The 23,299-nt window shown below is 41.4% G+C and overlaps 1 protein-coding gene across 3 annotated transcripts in view; it reads left to right on the top strand.

Annotated features, from left to right (window-relative positions):
• The first annotated feature begins 3,601 nt into the window (after positions 1-3,601).
• CRTC3 (CREB regulated transcription coactivator 3) overlaps positions 3,602-23,299 on the top strand; it is a 97,812-nt gene continuing 78,114 nt past the window's right edge. The window contains exons 1-2 of one of the 3 annotated variants that reach the window (XM_058542504.1): positions 3,602-3,697; positions 13,616-13,714. In XM_058542504.1, the coding sequence (XP_058398487.1) occupies positions 3,620-3,697; positions 13,616-13,714 (177 nt within the window). In that variant the 5' untranslated portion in view covers positions 3,602-3,619. Of the gene's footprint in view, positions 3,698-4,250; positions 4,571-13,615; positions 13,715-23,299 lie in introns of those variants that run through there. The other 2 variants (XM_058542503.1, XM_058542502.1) reach the window with 2 other exon arrangements.

The following is a 23,299-nucleotide window of genomic DNA, read 5'->3' as shown; positions in this document are numbered from 1 at the left end:
AGTAGTCCCTATATCTCCAAAGGCAATTATTGTTAACTATATCTTGATATGTTTCCAAAAATTTTTCTATTTAAGTATAATAGGTCTTGGTTTGGTTCCTGTAACAAAGGCCAAAATAACAGGGTTTTAAACAAACTCAATGCTTATCTCTCAGTCATGTAATAGTCTAGAATCAGTTGAGAGCTAACATTGTGGTTCCACCATGATGGGGACCTGGGTCCTTTTGCTACCATTGTTCTGTCATTTTCAACACATAGTTTTCATCTAATGGTCTAAGATAGCTGTTCCGGATCCAGTTACCACATCTACATCCCAGCCAGTGAGAGAAAAAGAAGACTTTGAAAAAGAAGGCCATTCTCCTTTTCATTTAAGGGCATGATCCCAAAGTTGCCTCTCTTACTTCTGCTCACATCCGGTTGGGTGGAACATAGTCACATGACCATATCTATTTGCAAGGGAGCATGGGAAATGTAGTCTTTAGCTGGCTTTAGCTGGGCAATGATGTACGTAGCTAAAACTTAGTTTCTTTTAATAAAGGAAGGAGAACAGAATGAATATTGGGAGACAACTAGCAATCTCTGCTACAGAATATATAAAAATATATATATTTTAAACCTTTTTTATTTCCAGAAACAAGGAATCTATACATATTTAGTGTCTCTGTCTTAATTACGAATGGAGAATCAAGGATTACCAGAAGTTTGAGGAAAGCCTCTAGATGGAGACCAAAATGAACAAACTAAAAAAATGAACTCAGACAAAATAGAGACAGACAATGTAAGGAGTAGAAGAAAATTTTAAAACAGAAATAACCTATAATTAATAGCACATCCATGAAATGAGTACAGGATGCTATTTAAAAAGATACATTCAGAAATTAGGAAAGAGCTCTTAGAAATTAAAAATATAATAGTGGAAATAAAAGTTCAACAGAAGAGTTGGAGGATAAAGTTGAGAAAGTGTATCAGGAAACAGAACAACAACAAAAGACAAAGAAATAGGAAATAGGAGAGAAAAAATAAGAAAATTAGAAGAGCAATCCAGAAGACTCAGTAACTGAATAACAGAATTTCTGGAAAAAAAGAGTAAAGAAAATGATGAGAAGAAAAATATCTAAAAGATAAGAGAGTTTCCCAGAACTGAAGGATGTGAGTGTTCAGCTTCCACACACACACCCATTGCCCAGCACAATGAACAACAAAAGCTCCACACCAAAGCACATCATCATAAAGTATCAGAACACTAAGCCTTCAGAGAAGGGGAAAAACCCAAAATAAATAAACAACAACAGCCCTTAAAAAAACCAGGTCACCTACAAAGGAAAGGGAAACAGAATGTGAATGGCCCTCCCGATAGCAACACTGGAAGTGAGAAAATGGTGAAGTAATGCATTCAAAGATCTAAGTGAAAAGGATTTCTGATGAAGAAGAAACTTGTTTTTAGCCAAACTATCAATCAAGTCTGAGGGTAAAATAAAAACATCTGCACATACACAAAGTCTCAAGGATTTTATCTTTTACGTCCTCTTTTTTCCTCAGGAAACTATTGGAGAATGTTCTCCACTAAAATGAAGGAGTACACAAAGCAACAGGACAACCTGGGAGGCAGGAAGCAGAGGTCAGAAGACAGGAGGTGAAAGACCCCTTGGATGATGGTGAGGGGAGAACCAGCACCACAGCAGTGCCGTGGGCCCGCAGGGCAACCAGTCCAGGAGGGAGCAAGAAGGCCAAGTGCTCCAGGAGAGAAGTTTCCTGATCATTCATAGATTCAGTAATGTCTTCCACAGTTCTTTCAGAGAACTTCAGAAAGAGGACCAGAGGCACCAGAAGAGGGGAGGAAGAGGGCTGAAAATACAAATATTACAAATCAGAGAGTTTGGGAAAGGATTTATAATGGGTTGAGAGAAATATAAGCAAATAAAAAAGAGGGAATTTTTAACTCCAAAAAAAATTTGTACAAAAATGGAACTACAGTATACTATGTAAACACTTAAGATTGACTTACCAAAACTTCTCATATAACTACATTGAAAGAATGGGAGCAGGGAAAGTCATATTTTTGTTGGGGGCACAAAATAGCCAAAGCGTCCTTTTCCATAATAGGAAATGAATAGTTAATATCTAAAATAGAAAAAAAATCACAAAACAGCAGGATAAACGTGTACAGTGGGAATTGAGAATTACTTCTTTTTGAAATTATAGGCCTTGTAAAACTATTATTAAACAATTCACACGTATTTATCTGGTTAAAAAATTAAATTAAAAATGATTAGGTCAACCATAATAAGAATAGAAATACAATGAATATCTTTCAAATCAGATAGGGGAAATATGGAAATAAAAAACAGCCATTCAATGCAATAGTATGCAGATATGATAGATACCTGCACTGGTGAACTGGTGGGTGAATATGGTGGATTTAGCTCAACATCCATTCAAGTGTCCTATTGCGACTTTCTATATTTCAGAAGCTGAAAGGCTACAACTCCATTTCCACATGTTGTTGCTGGCAGGATTCTGGATGCAATTTTGGCTCTTCCAATCAAACTTTCTGTCTTATTTGATTAGTAAGATGGAAGTGAAGCAGAGCCCGTGTATGTGCTGTTTCTGTTGGTGAGGACTGTTGGGGAGGTGTCTGATTTTTCTGCAGTGGCTTCTTATCATGACAATAGCTATCTGGTTCAGGAGCTGGCAAGTGTAGTGACAGCTTTCCAATTCAACAGGTGGCTTCCAGATTTTAGAAGAGGCAGTGGCTCCTTTGGTGGCCTGGTTCTATAGCATGGCTCTCAAAGTTATTCCTGAACGTTCTACCTGGAGTCTGCTTCTTCAGCCCTCCAAACAAGTCCTTAAGCCATTTAAGCAAATCCTTTTGCACTTAAACTATCTAGAATGATATCTGTTCTCTGAAACTAAACTCAGATAATATAACAGGAAAGCAGAAAATAAAATATAAAGAAAAAGCATGGTAAATAGCACAAAATAAAACAGAAGAAATAAATCCAATTATAATTAATAAAATAAGCTAAACGCTAGCAAATAGATATATTCTCATATTAAATTTTCTAAAAAATCCAGCTATATATGAGACATGAAAAACATAATGAAATACTATAGAGTAGTTAAAACAAATGAATCAACACAAATGAATCTCAAAAACATACTAGTAAACAAAAAAAGCTGCAAAAGATTATTCAGCATGATGTCATTCTTATGAATGGTGGATCCATACATCATATGTAATAAAATATAAAAACATGAACGGGACTGATATGCAGCAACTTGATCACTGTGACTCTCTCTAGGGAGGAAGCAGAAGAAATAGGATGGGGTTTTAGTTATGTCTAATTTTATATTTCTTTAATAAATACCAAGTAAATGAAGCAAAATGTTTTGATACGTTTAATCTTGATGGTGGAGGACTTGGGTGTTAACATTATTTTTTGCACTCTTCTGCATGTCTTGAATATTTCCTAATTTACAAAACACAGACATCTCAGAGCTGTCCAGGACGTCTTTATGCACATCAACGTTTATACTGAGAGTAGCTTCCGGACTGCAAAAGAAGGAGGAAAACCGTTGAGGCTGACGGGCTGGTTATACAAGATGAGGTTGACCCCTGGATGGAGCTGGAGTTTGCAGAGACCACAGGAAGACTTGGAAAGGACTTGGAGCAAGGGTCAGGGCTGAGGAGCCAAGAGGTTACACGGGGCGGGGATGGTCTCAAATTCGTGCAAATCAAGAGATAGTTTTAAAAACTGAGATCCAGATTAAGTAACTTCTTTCTTGGGTGAGCCTGAGCAGACTGTCAGCGAAACACATTGCGGGAGGAAAAGGGCTGGGAGGAGGGCGAGCGGAGGGCGGACGCTAGGCCCTGCAGAGTGGGGACTGAGGGAGAGGACTGCTCCAGCTTGGGTCGCCCGGTTTCCACCCGCTGAAGTAAATCATCATAATTGGGGAGAAGGTGGGGAGAAGGGTGTTAAACTGTTCCAAAATTGTCACGTAAATCCAAAGGCCAGGATATCCCCAAACGGGAGTATTTCAGTAAGACGGTACCCTGGCTGCTCCCACACGTCGGAGCCGTTTGGCTTTGCTGACAGGGGTTTCCTGTGTCTGGCCGCGCGCCGGCTCGGGAGCGCCGAGGAAAGCCCTCCGTTCCCCAGCGCCGGCCTAGGCCGGGGCGGCGGGAGGCCGGGTGCGGGCGGCGGGCGGCGGGAGGCCGGGCGGGCCGCGCCGAGGGCGGGGCCGGGCGCGCGGGGGCGGACCTCGGCGCGCTCCCGGCCGCTCGCGGGCTGTGGAGCCGCGGCGGCTCGTCTGCCGGGTCGCGCCGGAGGACGGGCTTCGGGCGGCGGCCTGGGCGGCCTGCGGACGGACGGACGGGCGGGCCGAGTCGCAGGCCCTGCGCCTGCCGTGTCCCCCTCCTGCCGGCGCGGGCCCGCGCCATGGCCGCCTCGCCGGGCTCAGGCAGCGCCAACCCGCGGAAGTTCAGTGAGAAGATCGCGCTGCACACGCAGCGGCAGGCCGAGGAGACGCGGGCCTTCGAGCAGCTCATGACCGACCTCACCCTGTCGCGGGTGAGGGCCTGGCCGGCGCGGGCGCGGGCGGGGGCGGCCGCGGGCGCGGGCGGGACCGCGCGGCAGTGAGAGGTCGCGGGCCTGCGGCGATGGCGGGGCCCGGCCGGGGCCGCGTCCGGGAACCGGCGCCGGGAGCGGGGCTGGCGCGGCCACGGCCTTGGCGCTTGGCCGCCTTCCGACACCGCGGGCCGTCTGCCGGGGAAGGGGGAGGGTCGCGGGCCGGTGTGCGGGGAGACGGGCAGGGGCCGAGCCCGGGCAGGCGGGCGGCGGAGGGAGGCGGCCTGCGGGGGAGGGTGACCGGCAGCCCCGAGAGGAAATCACAAACAGCCCGGAGGCGGGCAGTGCGGCTCCTCGTTGCTCGGAACCTCCGCCACCCGCGAGCCCTTCGCTCCCTCAGGAGAGCTCTGTGCACTGGGAAAGCCGGGGCCCGTCCCGGCTGGTTCGGGGTCTGGCTCCCGGGATGTGATTCTGCGTCGTATGAGGCTTTCCTCCTCTCACTCTCTGGAGGTGCTTTATGGAGCCCAGTTTACTGTGTTTCATGAGACTGGCAAGGTGCACAGCGTTGCTGGGGACTGAGAGGGATCCAGGAGGAGTGAGTAAGGCGCGAGCCGGGAGAAACACCCGGCGAGGGTGGCTAACTTGAGAGAGGCAGTGGAGGATGGAGAGCCAGCAGGAGGGTTCGCTCAGGACCGCGGAGAGTGGGGCATGAGTGGGGCAGGCCTTGAGAATCCTGAATGCTGACCTTGAAGGACCATCAGGAGGATGGGGGAGGATGTGCAGATGCTGACGCAGGGGGGCCGCTTGAAGAAGAGCTGAGAGCAGAGTGGCGGACTGGCGGGCCCCGGCTCAGTGAGCTGCAGACATTATTTTTTGGCTAGCACAGTGTTTTGGGAAACTTCTTTTTAATTAATTAATTAATTAATTATTCCCCCCCCCCCCCAAGCCCCAGTAGATAGTTGTATGCACATCCTTCTAGTTGCTGTATGTGGGACGCGGCCTCAGCATGGCCGGAGAAGCGGTGCGTCGGTGCGCGCCCTGGATCCGAACCCAGGCCGCCAGCAGCAGAGCGCACGCACTTAACCGCTAAGCCACGGGCCGGCCCTGGGGAAACTTCTTGAACCTGTTGCCATTATTTTTTAATTGGGACATTTTCATATAAAATTAAATTTCTTTCTTTTCTCTGTTTCTGACTCCCTCTCTCTCTGTATGTCCTGAATTCCCTTGTGACAGCCATTGGCTGGAACTGGGAGGTAGTTGCCCCTCAAATGGAGCATGAATTCTCTGGTTGGCCACAGTTCCCACCATACCCTGTCGTGATCACCCACACTGAGGCTAGGTGTCACTTGCCATTTATCATATTTTTGATGATGTTTTCTTTTAGCAAAGTTAAGGGGAAAGAGAAATATTTCTTATATTTCTGTCATGCTGAGAAAAAAAATATATAGATAAAGAAGACTGAGGATTTCAAGAAAATTTTTTCTCATGCCATGACTGGCTTGACTCATTTATTACCTGCCTGGTGTCCACAGGCATTTACATTTGTGACCTTGGTTAGATTCAGGGATGAACGTGACAAGCTAGAGCACATTGAAGAGAATGACTGGGTGAAAGCTGAGGATTAATGCTGGGGCTTATGTTGTTTAGATAGATGAACTGTATATGGACAGATACACACACTCTATATGTTTGTATACCTAGAGTTGATCTGAACTCTCAGCCAATTCATGAATTCCCTTTAAAACATCCCTGACAGACAAAGCTGTGAGTAATGTACAGACTCTTTTATTTTTATTTTTATATTTTTTAAAGATTTTATTTTATTTATTTTTCCCCCCAAAGCCCCAGTAGATAGTTGTATGTCATAGCTGCACATCCTTCTAGTTGCTGTATGTGGGACTCGGCCTCAGGATGGACGGAGAAGTGGTGCCTCGGTGCGCGCCCGGGATCCGAACGCGGGCCACCAGCATCGGAGCGCGCGCCCCTAACCACCAAGCCACGGGGCCGGCCTACAGACTCTTTTAAAAGCAAATTTTTTTCATAGATCTTCAGTGTCCACTTAAATGAATTTGATTATGTTACTCAAATGTGGTTAAACATAAACTTGCATATAATGTCCTTTGCTTAAAGCTGTGATACCACCGTAAACTAAAACATATGTGAAAAATAAATTCAACCAAAGTTAAAAATAATTCAATGCAGTAAATTCAAGTTGACAACATTAATTTAATGTGATGAATGCTATTTTGCTGAACTGAGTTGGAGCTCTCAATGTGAGCATAGTGCTGACCCCTATAGCTCAGATTCTCTTGAGTTTAACAAGCCTGATCAACTGTGCCCCATGTGATAACTTAATTAGGCCACCAGTTTTCTCTATTCTAATTACTACAAAATTATGATGTCACTTTGCCCTTCACTTGGTACATGGCGTCATTTACGTGTTAATTCTGCCTGTGTTCTTTTCTCCTCTACCAATTGCAAGTAAAGTAATACTACTTGGCTCTACTGTGTTCCTCCACAAAGGCAAATGACAACACTGAATTTGGCTAGTAATATTTGCTTATTTAAAATCTTTAAGGGTTATTTTCATAATGAAATCACAAAACTGAGCGCTTCTCATAGAGAACTCTTAGATCCCCAAGCATATATCTGAACCTCCAAGGGTCCAAAGATCCCAGGTGGAGAAGAATCCATCTAGTTCATTATTGGTAACCGGGTGGCAGATATACTGATTTTCCATTGCCATTCCATGGCAGACATGCTTATTGATGGGGCAGACATGGCTAATCAGTCTAGGTACTTTTACCTCTCTGAGCCTGTGTTGGGCTTCAAGTCCTTCTCTACATAATCGCAGCTAATCCTTCAGAGTTGGAGTTAAATCCTGTTTGCCTAGGAGGTGGGGTAGTCTAGATTATGGAGAATTTTTTACTCTAGCTTTAGGGGTTCAGCCTTATCAGGAAGCAGTGGGAAAATTTTGAGAAGAGAATGGTAGGAGATTAGTTCAGAGGTAGTACTTGGGATGGTAAGGAGAGGAAGAAAGTGGAGGCAGCTATGCCTGGAAGGAGGCTGTGTCTTTGTTCATTTATTCATTTGTCAGTACTAGAGTGCCCACTGTGGTTAATGGGGTGTGTGCATGGGGGAAGTGAAGACATGCTATCTTACTTTAAAGATCTTATTAATTTGTTCAACAAATACTTATTGAGTCCCTAGTATGTGCCAGGGGTTAGGATGGACACTGGGGATATAGTGGTGAGTAAGCCAAACACAGTCTTCTCATGGATTTTAGGATTTAACGGGAAAGACATTCATTTGACAAGTAAGGACACATTTTGATGAATATTACAAAAGTGGAAGCAGATGGAGCTCTGAGAGTGTATGGCAGGGAGTCCTCACCTCTTCTAGTAGCCTAAAGGATTAGTGGGAGTGGGGAAGGCATTTGAGACTGTATGCTTGTATGTAGAGGGAGGGAGAATGTTTCATGCACAGGGAGCAAAGATTCAGCAAGGGGACAAGCAGGGTGATTTGAGTTGAGGCTTTCACAGAGATCAAATTGTAGAGACAAGATTTGGGATTAGATCCTAAGGACAATGGAAAGTCATTGAGGGCTGGCCCCGTGGCTTAGCGGTTAAGTGTGCACGCTCTGCTGCTGGCGGCCTGGGTTCGGATCCTGGGCGCACGCCGACGCGCCGCTTCTCCAGCCATGCTGAGGCCACGCCCCACATGCAGCGACTGGAAGGATGTGCAGCTATGACATACATAGCTAGTTGACATACAACTATCTACTGGGGCTTTGGGGGAAAAATCAATAAATAAATAAAAATTAAAAAAAAAAAAAAAAAGAAAGTCATTGAAGGTGTTGAACCAGGGGAGCTTTGCATTTTAAAAGAATGCCTCTAGCTCTGGAATGGTGGGTAGAACAGAGAAGGAGGTGGCAGAGAAACTGTTTGGAGGTCCTAATACTAGTCTAGGAGATGTGATGATGGCATTGACTAGGATGATAGCAACAGGGAGGCAGAGAGGTGAACAGACTGATACTTAGGAGGTAGAACGGACCAGACTTGGTGAATGGTTGAAGGAGCTGAGGGGGAGGGAGGACTCGAGCATGATCTCCAGCTTTCAGACTTGAGCTGTTTCAGGATATCCTCCTTTAAGAGGGGGAGCACTGGCAGAAGCAAAGCAGGAACAGACTCCTCAGTGTCAAGAGATGCTGAGTTTGAGGTGCATTTAAGTAGAGATGGTCCAGCAGGCAGTTGTTTATGTGGTCCTGGAGCTCAGGAGGGAAGTCCAAACTAGTGATATAAATGTGGGAATCCTTGGTGTGTAGCTGCAGGAGTAGATTCAGCTGCCCAGGAAGAATTTCTAGAACACATCTTGCAAGTTGGTGTCCTAAATTCTAATTTGGTCCTCTGATGTATTTGAGGGGGTGGGGGCAGATGTGTTTTTTGAAAAAATTAGGGCAATAATGAATATTGAGATTTTACATTAAGATCTGGACTCTGGCTTCTTTTAAAAAATGAGATTATCTAACAACACTCACCCTACGTTTCTGCATGGCAGCAATTGCCTGGAGCTGAATAGTGGCTTCTCCCATTAGATAGGGCATGATGTGTTCTTCAGTTTGCCACAGTCCCTACCACTCCCTATGGTGTTCCTCACAGTTATTCCAGCCCTCTTCATTTAGTTATCTTCCATACTGGCACCTGTAGGCATTTGAGTTTATGACTCCTGCTATAGAGTGAGATGTGAAGAGGGCCTAGGAGAAGTCCAAGAAGCTCCACCGTTTAAAGGGGAGGTAGAGGAGGAGGAACCAGCAAAAAAGACTGAGGAACAACCAGAGGTAGGAGCAAAGCCAGGAGGGTTATTGTTAAGAGGAAGGAATGTCGACCAGCTAAGCCCAGTGCTCTTGACTTGGTCTGACATGATAAGGATGTGTCCTTTGGTCTCATCCATGGAGGTCATTGGTAACCTTGGAGAGAGCCGCTGCATTCACAGGGTGCTGGGTGGAAGGGAGGTTGTGAGGCATTGAGGAATGAATGGGAGGAAATGGAGACAGGGTTGAGAACTTGTTCAAGAAGTTTGGCTTTGAAGGACAACTTGTAGTGTTGAGAAACCACAGGATAAAATCAGCACATCAACCTGGAGTGTTAATTTGGCTTCAATATTTGAAGATTATTTTTAGATCAAAACAAACAAATTAGGTATGTTATGCAGTAGAGAGGCCCCTGAGAGACGGGTAGAGAGAGGAGACTAGAAAGATTAGGTTTGGGCTAAATGTTGAGTGTTATCTTTGCCAGGCTCTGTGCTGATCCCTTTATATTCATGATCTCACGTAGTTCTCATAGTGACCCTATGGAGTGTATTTCCAGAATGTTCCTCATTTTGCAGATAAGCAAACAGACTTGAGAGAGAGGTAAAGTTGTATGATAAGTGGCTGAGCTGTGGTTTGAATCTGACTGTCACACTGAATGTCTATATACTCAACTGCTTTTTTTTCATAAGGATATCAAATTGTACCAGTAGCGTATATTGAAAACACTTTTCTTTTGCCATTCAATTGCTATGACACTTGTCAAAAATCAATTGGCCATATAAGTATGGGTCTATTTTTGGACTCTCTTCTGTTCTATTGATCTATACATCTCTCTTTTTAACAATAGCCTGGATTTCTATAGCTTTATAGTAAGTCTTGAAATGAGGTAACTTAAGTCTTCCAACTTTGCTCTTTTTAAAAATTGCTTTGGCTGCTCTAGGTTGTTCCCACATCCATAAATTTTAGAATTATCTTGTCAATTTCTATAAAAAGGCCTTTTGGGATTTTGTTTGGGATTGTGTTGACTATTAGAAGACTTTTTCAGAAACGAGTTAGTGAGGCTTAGTTCTCATTTCCTAAGAGATTGAAGGAAATTCCAATAAAATGGAAGACTATAGGCTAAAAGGTTGTTAACTCAAGTTACAGGGTGAGACGGGTAAGGAGAATGAGTGGAGTGGCCAGGAATGAGATGATAAATGATAGCTGATCTCCGGTCATAGTGGAGGAACAATAGGGTACAGTGAGGACTTGGACAAACAGGAGAACCCAAGCCCTGTCTAAGGGGGCAGCCACTTCTCAGCTCCATGCACTGTTGCCATACAAGAATATGCGTTCAGTGTTGTCTGATCTTTCAATCAAGAGAAGTTGGAAATTCAGATTTTTATGCAATCTGCCAATTTTAAAATTAAAATTTAAAGCATTGAGTGGGTCAGTATCATCTGGGTCATGTAGAACTCTCAAGGCTAAATGTGGCCCATGGCCTGCCAGTCTGTGACCTCTGCCTTAGACTAATCGTTCTTTGGTTCTCATTTTCATCATCAGTAAGCATGACGGTGTGGAAGACAGTCTCTAAGGTTCTTTCTAGCTCGATGATTCTAAATTTCAAAAGAGGAAAATATCAAAATTATTCAAGAGTTTAGAAGATAGTTGAGAATGTCAACAATAAAGAGAATATTTTGAGAAGTTGCAGAGCTTTACATTTTACACTGTCATGTCTGTTTTCTCTTTTAATCCTTATGTCATCTTTGTGAAGTAGACAGCAGAATCATCTGCCCAACCACAGGGGAGCTCCAGGTCTCCCGATTCCAGATCCAGGGCTCTTGTGTACTGTAGTGCAATAGTCTCTGAAGGCTCTAGAAATAGGCGCTCTGAGAGGGAGAGCAGATCCGGGAGACTGTGAGGGGGCCTTACGCTCAGTTGAAGGCGGGTCTCTGGCTAGATTTAGAATTTAGCTTGGTTGAAGTGTTAAGACTTTTGGGTAAGAGCTGAAGCCTTTGTGAGGACTCCTAAGGCATGAACTTTGGCACATTTTCATCTTAGTGAGACAGAGCCTGGCACAGTACCTGACATAGTTCGAAGTTTTTATTTTAGTTGAATAAATAGATGGATTGATGGACGAAGGAATCAAAGGCTTTAGATCAAGGGGGCCGAGAATTTTGTCTAGAGAATTTCAAGGATAGAGTCAAATGCTTCTGGTAAGTGCTTTGAGAATGTTAAGATCAAAAGCTGAGACTTTATTCTTATAACTCAGCTGATAGATGGAAAAAGCTCACCATGTCCTCCTTCTCATATTTGACTCTCAGATCTGGGTTTTGATTAATAGATTATAACCATCTCACAGTGCAGTATGTTTGAGAAATCAAATACTGCAAGTATAAGGAAGTTAAAGCTGCCGAAGGGTTTTGTGTGCCTTTAAAACTTCCAAACAGATACAAGTCCTTATTTTTTGGAGATGCGTATTGAAATATGGAATGCCTGGGATTTCTTTCAATGGGGTGCCGTGGGTAGTAGTGGGGGTACAGATGGATCAAGATTGGATATAAGTTGATAATTGTTGAAGCTGAAAGATGGATAGATGGGATTTCATTATACTCATCTCTATTTTGTATATATTTGTAGTTTTCATAATCAATGTAAACACAAAACAATATCAGAGAGCTTCATAGGCTCAGCAATGCTTTTGGTCAATCAAACTTCACTTTTCTCTGAGCTCTTAAATAGTGTGACCTGGGGCTGGCCCAGTGGTGTAGCTGTTAAGTGTGCATGCTCTGCTTCAGCGGCCCGGGGTTCGCAGGTTCAGATCCCGGGCACGCGCTGACACACCACTTGTCAAGCTATGCTGTGGTGGTGTCCCATATGAAGTAGAGGAAGATGGGCACGTATGTTAGTCCAGGGCCAATCTTCCTCAGCAAAAAAAAAAAAGAGGAGAATTGGCATCAGATGTTAGCTCAGGGCTAATCTTCCTCAAAAACAAAAACAAACAAACAAACACACACAAATAGTATGACCATCGAGGGAGAAATAGAACTAAGGAAAAGAACATGATAGAAATAAGAATGTGGGTTTTGAGTTAGACAGCCATAGCTCAGCCTCTTCTTGCTGTGTGACCTTGGGCAAATCACTGAACTTCCTAGGTCTGCGTCTCCAGGTCTGCAAAAGCACGATAATGTAGTCTCCCTTGTTGGTTGTGGAGAGGGCTAGAAATGAAGTGGGCAACGCGTCTGAGGGCAACATCTGGCTCATCTTAGGGGCTCAGATCTGGTAATTTTTATTATTATTAGACAAAGACGGAGAGTAATGAAAGGGTAAAAATCTGCCTCAGGGTTTCCATCTACCCTTTCATCCCTCTGTGACTTATAAGTGCCAAGGGTTATATACCACAGAAGTAATTTATTATTTTAGAAACAGAGCTCTTAAAGACCAAATTGGACCACTTTGGGGTTTACAAGAACTGTAACCAGTTTACTGCCTTTCAGAAAATGAAGCAAGGAAGAACTTACAGAAGAAAAGCATATTAAAACAGTGGGATACCATTTTATACCTGTTGGGTTGGCCTCCTTCTTTACCCCCAATTAATGATAATATCCAATGTTAGTGAGTTTTTTGGTGAAACTGTTTTCTCATATATGTGTTGGTATACCCTTTGGGAAAACATTTTAGCAGTACGTATTGAGAGCCATCAAAAGGCCCATACCCAAAGATGGTAATATATTCTCAGGAAATACTTCAGAAGAAGAAAGGTTATGTAGCCGTTAAAAATGATTATGTAATATCATAGAGAAGACTTTTGATGTAAGCATGTAAGATTGTACCTATGTTTTATGATTACAGCTATGCAGTTATTACACATAAATGTAAATAGAGACTGGAAAAGAGCATGGAGAAGGGAAAACAGTTAATATGTTAGAGTCACAGATAGCGGCTTAGTTATTCTTTGAGAAATTCTTTTATTGCTGTTAAAGATTGTGCCTGCACGCGTACACATACACACTCAAAGACCTTACAAGAGTACCTTGCTGTCATGGTGCATGGGACATTTGGAACACGGGTAAATTCTTTCCAAAAATAGACTAATCAAAAACAAGAAGGCACCGGAAACCTGAAGGTTTTAAGTAGAGAAGAAATTGAAACCAAGACTTTCAGTCTTGAACCATTTCTCTACAAAGCACCATACTTTGATGCTTCTTTCAGATCTTTGCTGTCATCTCTCAACAGTCTTGAAATCACTTTGTTTCCAGGTTCAATTTCAGAAGCTTCAGCAACTGCGTCTTACACAGTACCATGGAGGATCCTTACCAAACGTGAGCCAGCTGCGCAGCAGTGCGTCCGAGTTCCAGGTACCTCCAGACATTTACTTCCTGTAAACTGAGTGGCGTGTAAAAAGACAGGCAAAGATTATCTTTAAAAAGATTAGATCTTGAAGGATAAACTAGGCCTCGATACAATTCAGTGTTCTTCTGGAAAGTCCATCATTCTCTGTCCTGGTTTCTACAGTATAAGATAGTGTTATTTCACAAATGGTCTAAGGCAGCACTGTCCAGTAGAAATATAATGTGAGCCACACATGTAATTTAAACTTTTCTGGTAGCCACATTAAAGAAAAGAAACAGGTGTAATTAATTTTAATATTATTTAAATAATTATTTAACCCAATATATCCAAAATATTATCACTTCAATATAAAAAACATTAATGAGATATTTCACATTCTTTTTTTTGTACTAAGTCTTTGAAATCTGGTGTGTATTTTAGACGTAAAGCACAACTTAATTCAGACTAGCCACATTTCAGTGCCTTCATGTGGCTAATTTCTACCGTATTGGACAGTACAGATCTAGGGCAAAGATAAATGGTCTGTATTGCATTAGATTAGTGCGTGTCATAGGGTGTTTTAATCCTTCATGTCAGTGAAGAGCCTTGTTCAAAACAGTGTGAAACTGTTTTAACAATGGTATATGATATTTTTGTTAAGACCAGAATTAGACTTACTTAGGTAGCCTAGTCTCTGAAAAATTAGGAGCCTGTCATTCTGATTACACAATTGAAGATTTGGTGTTAAAAGTTAAAAGAGGTATGAACTTTAAGAGGAAGCACAACTGTATTCTTTTGGGTGCCTCTCCATTTTAATAGTACTATCTTCTTTGTTGTAAAAACTGGGTTCACTTGTTTATGTCCCATAACACAAAAGTGTTATGTGAATTGGAGACTTCCATTTGAGAGTGTTAATAGGAACTCTTAAATATAATGGTGATTATAAAAAGTGCAATATAAACATATTTGTACCCTATTACACTGGAATCTTGTCTTTAATATAATGACATTGGAATCTCATTATAATACTGACTATGTTAGGGGTCTACTTCTATAGATCAGACTATCTTATCTGTTGGCCTACAGGATCATTCAGTATCCAAATAAAGTAGATCTCTGCTTTATGCTGGATTTCATGGTTCAGAAAATAGAGCATTGTCAAAGTTTGCTGTGTTTGGGATCCCAATTTTGTGGTCTTTATATAAATATGATTTTATTGTGAAATTTAGAGGAATACAGAATTTAATATCATGTCTCTCTCCTGTTGCATCTGCTGTTGGAATGGGATGAAGTGATAGCCTTGGCCTTCCTGGGATTCTTTCTTTTGGCCTTCCTGGGATTCTTTCTTTTGGCCTTCCTGGGATTCTTTCTTTGAATACTTTTTTTAACTGTCACACAATCACAAACTTGCATAAAAGTTGGAAGTACCATGCAAATAACTTTTTTTCCCGTTGAGAATAAGTTGCTGACCTGCTGCCATATCACCCAAAATATTTCACTGTGTATTTCCTATAAGCAAGGACATTGTCCTACATAACTAAAATAGTGCCATCAAAATCAGGAAATTAACAGTGATACATTATTCCCATCTGATCCTCAGATCCCATTCAAGTTTCACCTAATGTCCATTACTGTCCTCTATAGCAAAGAATCCAGTTCAGAATCACATGTAGTTAATTATTGTCTTTAGTTCCCTTCAGTCTAGAACAGTTTTTCATTCTTTCATTTTTGACATTAAAAAAATTATTTTTGACGTTTGTAACCTTGTGACTTTTGAAGATTACAGGCCAATTATTTTGTGGAATAACCCTCAGTTGGGATTTGTTTGATGTTTCTTCGTGATTAGATTCAGATTATGCATCTTTGGCAGGAATAGCACAGAAGTGATGCTGTTATTGTATCCCATTAAGTGGGTGGTTTTCATTTGGCTTATTACTAATGATGTTCACTTTTATCACTTAATTAAGGTGGTGTCTGTTAGGCCTCTCCACTGTAAAGTTATACTTCCTCGTTGTATTAATAAATATTTTATGAGGAGTTACTTTATCCTGATCCTCATCAAACTTTCAATTTATACATTTATTTATTTATTTCTATATATATGATTTTGTGATTTCTTATTCTATTCAATGGGTTATAATCTGTAACTATTATTGTTATTTTGCTTCTCACATTATAGGAGATAGGGCCAGTGGGAGCCCTTTTCCCAGGATTATTGACAAACTGAGGAATAAAGGGAATCCCAGAAGCATAGATTTTCTTTTTTAGGCAAACATTTTTGAGGTATAATTTACATACAGTACAATTACCCTCTTTTAGGTATACAGTTTTATGTTGTAGAATCACCACCACAATCAAGAACCAGAATAGTTCCATCATCCCCAAAAAGTCCCCTTATGTCCCTGTGTAATCTATTTCCACTGCCCACCTCCAGCCTCTGGAACCGCTGATCTGTAGTTTTGCCTTTTCCACTGTGTCCTATAAATGGTGTCAAGAGTATGTAGTGTGCTGAGCTCTTCTTTCACTGAGCATACTGCACTTGAGACCCATCCGTGCTGTTGCGTGTATTAGTTTCCTAGGGCTGCTGTAACAAAGCACATAAACTGGGCGGCTTAAAACAATAGGCATTTATTCTCTCAACAGTTCTGAGGCTGGAAGTCTGAAATCAAGGTGTCGGTAGGGCCATGCTCTTTGAAGGCTCTAAGGAAGAATCCTTTCTTGCTTCTTCCTGGCTTCTGTTGGTTGCCACTGGCCCTTGGTGTCCCTTGGCTTGTAGCTCCATCACCCCACTCTCTGCCTCCATTGCATGTGACCATCTTCTCTTTGTGTCTCTGTGTCCATATCTCTCTTCCCCTTCTCTTGTAAAGACATCAGTCATTGGATTTAGGGCCCACTCTCATCTAGTATGACCTCATCTTAACTTGATTACATCTGCAAAAATTCTTTTCTCAAATAAGGTCACATTCGCAGGTACTTGGGGTTAGGACTTGAACATATCTTTTTGGAGAATGTAATTCAACCCACCTCATCACATTTGTGAGTAGTTCATTCCTTTTTATTGCTGAGTAGTATTCCATTGTATGGAGGTGCTATAATTTGTTTATCCATTCACCAGTTGATGGGCATTTGGATTGTTTCTACCTTTTGGCGGTTGTGAGTAAAGAAAGATATTATAGACATTCACACACAGTTTCTGTGTGAACACCTAGTAGTGGAACTGCTGGATCATGTGGTAAGTGTGTATTTAACTTTATAAGAAACTGCCAAAGTGTTTTACCAAGTGGCCATACTATTTCACATTCCCACCAGCAGTGTATAAGAATTCCAGTGACTCTGCACTCTCTCCAGCATTTGGTATTTCAGTTTTTTTTTAGTTGTGGTAAAAAACACAACATAAAATTTACCATATTAACCATTTTTTAAGTGTACAGTTCAATAGTGTTAAGTATATTCACATTATTGTGCAACCAATCTCCTGAACTTTTTCATCTTATAAAACTGAAACTCAGGGCTGGCCTCATGACCTAGTGATTAAGTTTGGCGTGCTCCACTTCAGCAGTGTGGGTTTGGTTCTGGGCGTGGACCTACACCACTCGTTGGTGGCCATGCTGTGGTGGCAACCCACATACAAAATAGAGGAAGATTGGCAACAGATGTTAGCTCAGGGTGAATCTTCCTCAGCAAAAAAAAAATAAAAAAAACAAAAAACCCCCTGAAACTCTATACTCATTAAACAGCTCTCCATTCCTTCTTCCCCCTGCCCCTGGCAACCACCATTCTACTTTTCTGTCTCTGAATTTGACTGCTCTGGGTATCTCATATAAATGGAATCATATAATACTTGTCTTTTTGTGACTGGCTTATTTCACTTAGCATAATATCCTCAAGCCTCCTTCATATTGTAGCATGTGTCAGGATTTCCTTCCTTTTTAAGGCTAAATAATGCTCCATTGTATGTATATGCCACATTTTGTTTATCCATTCATCCATCACTGGACATCTGGGTTGCTTCCACCTCTTGAGTATTGTAAATAATGCTGCTATGAATATGGGTGTGTAACTATCTCTTGGAGATTCTGCTTTCAATTCTTTTGGGTATATACCCATAAATGGGACTGCTGGATCATATGGTAATTCTGTTTTTAATTTTTTTGAGAAGCCCTCCAAACTGTTTTCTGCAGTAGCTGCACCATTGTGCATTCCACCAACAGCATACAAGGGTTCCAATTTCTTCACATTATGGCCAACACTTGTTATTTTCTGGGGTTTGTTTGTTTTTGTTTTTGTTTTGATAGTAGTCATCCTAATGGGTGTGAGGTAGTAGCATTTGTTTTAAAAATTTTGGTCGTTCTAGTGCATGTGTAGTGGTATCTCATTGTGGGGTTTTTTTTTGCTTTTTTTTGGTGAGGAAGATTGGCTCTGAGCTAACATCTGTTGCCAGTCTTCCCCTTTTTGCTGGAGAAGCATTGTCCCTGAGCTAACATCTGTGCCAGTCTTCCTCTATTTTGTATGTGGGACACCACCACAGCATGGCTGAATGAGTGGTGTGTAGGTCAGCACCTGGGCTCCAAACTCACGAACCCCAGGCTGCCGAAGCAGGGTATGCAAACTTAATCACTATGCCACCGGCCCAGCCCTTCATTGTGGTTTTAATTTACATTTTCCTAATGACTAATGATGTTGCGCATCTTTTTTTATGCTTATTTGCCATTCTTATATCTTCTTTAGTGAAGTGTCTGTTCAAATCTTTTGCCCAGTTTTTAAATTGAGTTGTTCATTTTCTTACTATTGAGTTGTGAGAGTTCTTTATATATTTTGGATACCATTTCTATATCAGATATGTATTTTGCAAATATTTTCTCCCTGTCTGTGGCTTGTCTTTTCATTTTCTTAACAAAGTCTTTTTTTGTTGTTGTTTTTTTGTGAGGAAGACCAGCCCGGAGCTAACATCCATGCCAATCCTCCTCTTTTTACTGAGGAAGACCGGCCCTGAGCTAACATCTATTGCCAATCCTCCTCCCTTTTTTTTTTTCCTTTTTCTCCCCAAAGCCCTAGCAGATAGTTGTTTCATGGTTGCACATCCTTCTAGTTGCTGTATGTGGGACACCACCTCAGCATAGCCGGACAAGCAGTGTGTCGGTCTGTGCCTGGATCCGAAACTGGGCCGCCAGCAGCAGAGCACGCGCACCTAACTGCTAAGCCACGGGGCCAGCCCGTCTTAACAGAGTCTTGAAGAGCAGTAGTTTTAATTTTGGTGAAGTCCAGTTTATCAGTTTTGTTCTTTTATGATTTGTGCCTTTTGTGTCTTATCTAAGAATTCTTTGCTTGACTCAGGGTCACAAAGATTTTTTTCCTATGTGTTCTTTTAGAAGTTTTATAGTTTTAAGTTTTATATTTAGGTAATTTTAAGTTAATTTTTTTATGTGGTACAAAGTAGTGTGAGTTGAGGACCACTCTTTTTGCATATGGATATTGAATTGTTCCAGCACCATTTGTTGAGAAGATTTTCTTTTTCCTATTGAATTGCCTTGGCACCTTTGTTGAAAATCAGTTAACCATGTATGTGTGGGTCTGTTTCTGGACTCTTGTCTTCTGTTCCATTGGTCTCTGTGTCTGTCATTTTGCTGATACCACACAGTCTTGATTGCTGTACCTTTATAGGAAGGCTTGGAATCAGGTAGTGGGAGTCCTCGAACTTTGTTCTTTTTCAAAGTTGTTTTGCTTATTTTATTCTTTTTGCTTATCCATAAAATTTTAGAATCAGCTTGTTGAGTTCTACAAAAAAGCCTGCTGGGATTTTAAATGGGATTGCGTTGAATCTGTAGATCAGATTGGGGAGAATTGACATCTTAATAATACTGAGTCTTCTAATCCATGAACATGGTACGGAAGCACAGATTTTGATTCAAGTTAAATTGCTTATAATTGTTTATTTAAACACAGTCCTCTTCCTTTTATGTTTATGGATCACTTTGGAATTCACAAAATGCTTTTACATCTATTATTTTTATTGATCTTTAACTACAGCATTAGTTGGTAAGCATAGTACTATTTTATTGTTGGTTAAAGGCCAATTTTCTATCCTAATGGAGGATCTAAAAGTACGTTCTTTTCCTCTAACCCATTGGTCCCTTACACAGAGAACACAGACTTATCAGATGAGTAAACCAAAGCAAGCTTTCCAGGCTGCCTTCTGATAATCCGTAGCAAGGGGTGGTTCATCAGTCAGGGGTGGCTAGAGTTACAGCCCTCATATCTCTAGCCAGGGCCTGGGGTATGTACATTGAAGGCAGACAGGAGGAAGCGGGCTTTATCTTCTTCTCTGAGGGCTAGGGCTGTCTTTTCTGGTTAAGGGAGGGATAACAGTTCTCTAGCATGTTCCAGCCTGCATAACAGCTAGGGCTCCTGTTGGCTGTATGGCCTGATTGTGAGGCAGCTACGGAGAGAGGGACAGAGGGCTTCTCTCTGTATAGGACTATCTGGGTATAGTTGTAGCCTTTCATAGTCTTCATGTAACCCACCTAGTCCTTTCAAATTGTATCATTAAAAACTAATCACATTTTTTACATTTCTGACTACTACATTTTTGCAAAATTGCATCATCTTGTTTTTAACTGAGGGTTTATATTTCTAACTAATTTAGGGAACAATCTGGTGGCTAAAGGCAGGAAGCCCTGTTGTATGGCAGTAAAGGCTTGGAGGGCCAGGTCCAGAATGGTGATTTTCTTGAGGCCCACTACCAATACAAGTGGGTATAATGAGGCCTAGAGTTTGCATAGCAAGTATGTAAGAGAACCAGAACTTAAAAATCACATCTTTGACTCCTACTTCAATTTCAATGGCTTTCCTTTGCTGCATTTCCTTTCACATTTTTATAAGATTCTTTAAAAAAATGATTGGCAAAAGATATATCAGTTAAATTCAAACAAATGGAAAACATAAGTAGCAATATTAATCTCAAAATACTACTAATAATAGGCAACATTTATTGAGTATGTGCTATGTGCCAGACAATGCCTTAAGTTCTTTACATAGATTATTTAGTCTTCACAAAAACCCTTTGGGGTTGGTATATGTATTTGGTAATTGTCATAACATTATTTGACTTTTACGTGAGGAAGCAACATAGCAACAAATTGTGAAAAGCAAAAACTAGTAAAATGAGGAGAATGTGACAATAGCACAATGGTGGATTTTTAATTCACTATAATGGCTGAGCCAATATTCAAAATAAAGGTAAAAGAGAGTGATATCATTAACAAATCAGAATTACTACATACAAAAATTTATTCTGTAAAAAGGTAAGGTACTCTTTTAGATATTCATAGACAAATTTTAAAAACAACATTTTCCACTTGCTTATAAAAGTGACACTTGTGGACCCGCCTGGTAGCGTAGTGGTTAAGTTCGATGCTCCACTTCGGCAGCCCCGGGGTTCATGGGTTCAGATTCTGGGCACGGACCTACATACCACTCGTCAAGCCATGCTGTGGCAGCATCCCACATACAAAATAGAAGAAGATTGGCACAGATGTTAGCCAAGGGCCAATCTTCCTCACCAAAAAAGTGGCATTTGCTTATTATGGAAAACAGGTAACATCTGTGTTCACATTTTGGCTCTTGTCTTTCAGTAGTTTTGCTGTGACTATAAATATTTTTAACAAAATCAACATCATACTGCTTGTATAGTTTTGTATCTTTTTTGTGTGTCATGAAGGTTTTCCCTTATGTTTAAATGGTGTTCAGAAACATTTCTAGTGACTTAACGATGTTCTGTCACCTGGATGTACCACAATTTATTTAACTGCTCCCTTCTTGTTGGACATTTGGGTTGTTTTCACTGTTTGTTGATAAGATGTATGTGTGTGTATAAATTGATCATATACTAGGCCAAAGAAATTCTCAGTAAATTAAAAAAGAAGAAATTGAATCTGAGCATAATTGATAATATTGTAATCAATAATTAAATTTAAATTGAAAAATCCAACCACTTCAAAAAATTTTAAATCCTTTTAAAAAACTATAGGTTACATTATCAATGACAAGTTAGAATACATAAAGGGGAAAAAGATCACATTTGTAATAGCTTAAAAGTATATGTGTATAAAACATTTGTTTTACTTAAAAAATTTATAACTGTATGAAAAAATCTAAAAAAGCATGAGAGAAAATAAAGAGCCTTAAAGATTGCCTTCACTTTGAAAATCTGATGAAAGCTATCAATCCCTCCTGAGAAAAATATATACACGTGTACACATGCTCTCATTCACCTCTTTTTTATTTATTTATTTTCATTTTATTTGTTTACTGTTTTGGCGAGAAAGAGTCGCCCTGAGCTAACATCTGTGCCAATCTTCCTCTATTTTGTATGTGGAATGCCGCCACAGCGTGGCTTGACGAGTGGTGTAGGTCCTGCCGGGGATCCAAACCCACGAACCTGGGCCAGCAAAGCAGAGCACACCAGACTTAACCACTGTGCCACCAGGCCAGCCCAACTTCTTTTTTAAATAAACTTTTTATTAGGGAAAATTTCAAACATATTACACTCATTTTTGCATGTATTTTGGTCCCATATCAAGAACTCTCGGGGGCCGGCCCCGTGGCTTAGCGGTTAAGTGTGCACGCTCCGCTGCTGGCGGCCCGGGTTCGGATCCCGGGTGCCCACCGACGCACTGCTTCTCCGGCCATGCTGAGGCTGCGTCCCACATACAGCAACTAGAAGGATGTGCAGCTATGACATACAACTATCAACTGGGGCTTTGAGGGAAAAATAAATAAATAAATAAATAAATAAATAAATAAAAATTAAAAAAAAAAAAGAACTCTCGGCCTAGGAAGATTTACATTTATAAGTTTGTATTAAGTATAAAAAATCATTTCCCTTGTCTTCCTATATCTGGTTTTCTAAATCTGTAAAATATATACGAAGGAAAATTGTGGAAAATGATTCAGTAACTTAGTATAGCGTTAGGCAGAAAAGGAGTCATTTGAAATACCTATGCCTTTGCCATTGCTCCCTTATCCTCAAACAGCCTTTTAGCAGCCTTTAAATCTCCTCTGTCCTCATGCAGAAAAATCCTGAATGTATATTTGCATGCCAGATCTTGAGAGCTGCTTCTTTGAATTTGAAGTAATATCATAAGTGGCATATAGGTACCACCATGCATAATCTTCAGTTTCTGCAGTTGAAGCTCACCTTTCAGAGCTCCCCAGGCTCCTGTCCTCCTCACTGTGGACTGCAGGGGCCTGAGAAGGGAGAAGGGGAGAGAAGCAGGTTTGGATAAAGGATTGAGAACCGCCCACCCACCACACAGCACAGCGAACACCCCTGGCTTCAAGGAGCTGAATTCCAAGCAGGTGCAAAGCATATGTAGTGAAACAGGAGATACTGATTCTCATTGGATAGCCTCACAGATTGGTAGGGCAGAACGATGAGATGAACAAGGCACCTGTCCATCTTGTACTTCCTTTTTTCGAAAGGAAGAGCTGAGATTCCATGATGTCGTATGGACAGCTTTGGAGTTAAACAACCTGAGGGGCTACAGATCACCCTCCTGCTGTGATTTAGGCAAATCGCAGAGTTCTCTGAACCTCATCTGTAAATGGTGATG

The sequence above is a fragment of the Diceros bicornis genome, chromosome 5 (genome assembly GCF_020826845.1).
Source record: "Diceros bicornis minor isolate mBicDic1 chromosome 5, mDicBic1.mat.cur, whole genome shotgun sequence".
NCBI classification, from domain to species: domain Eukaryota; kingdom Metazoa; phylum Chordata; class Mammalia; order Perissodactyla; family Rhinocerotidae; genus Diceros; species Diceros bicornis.
Note: the sequence above shows the minus strand (reverse complement) of the source record. Positions and strands in the feature narration are given on the sequence as shown.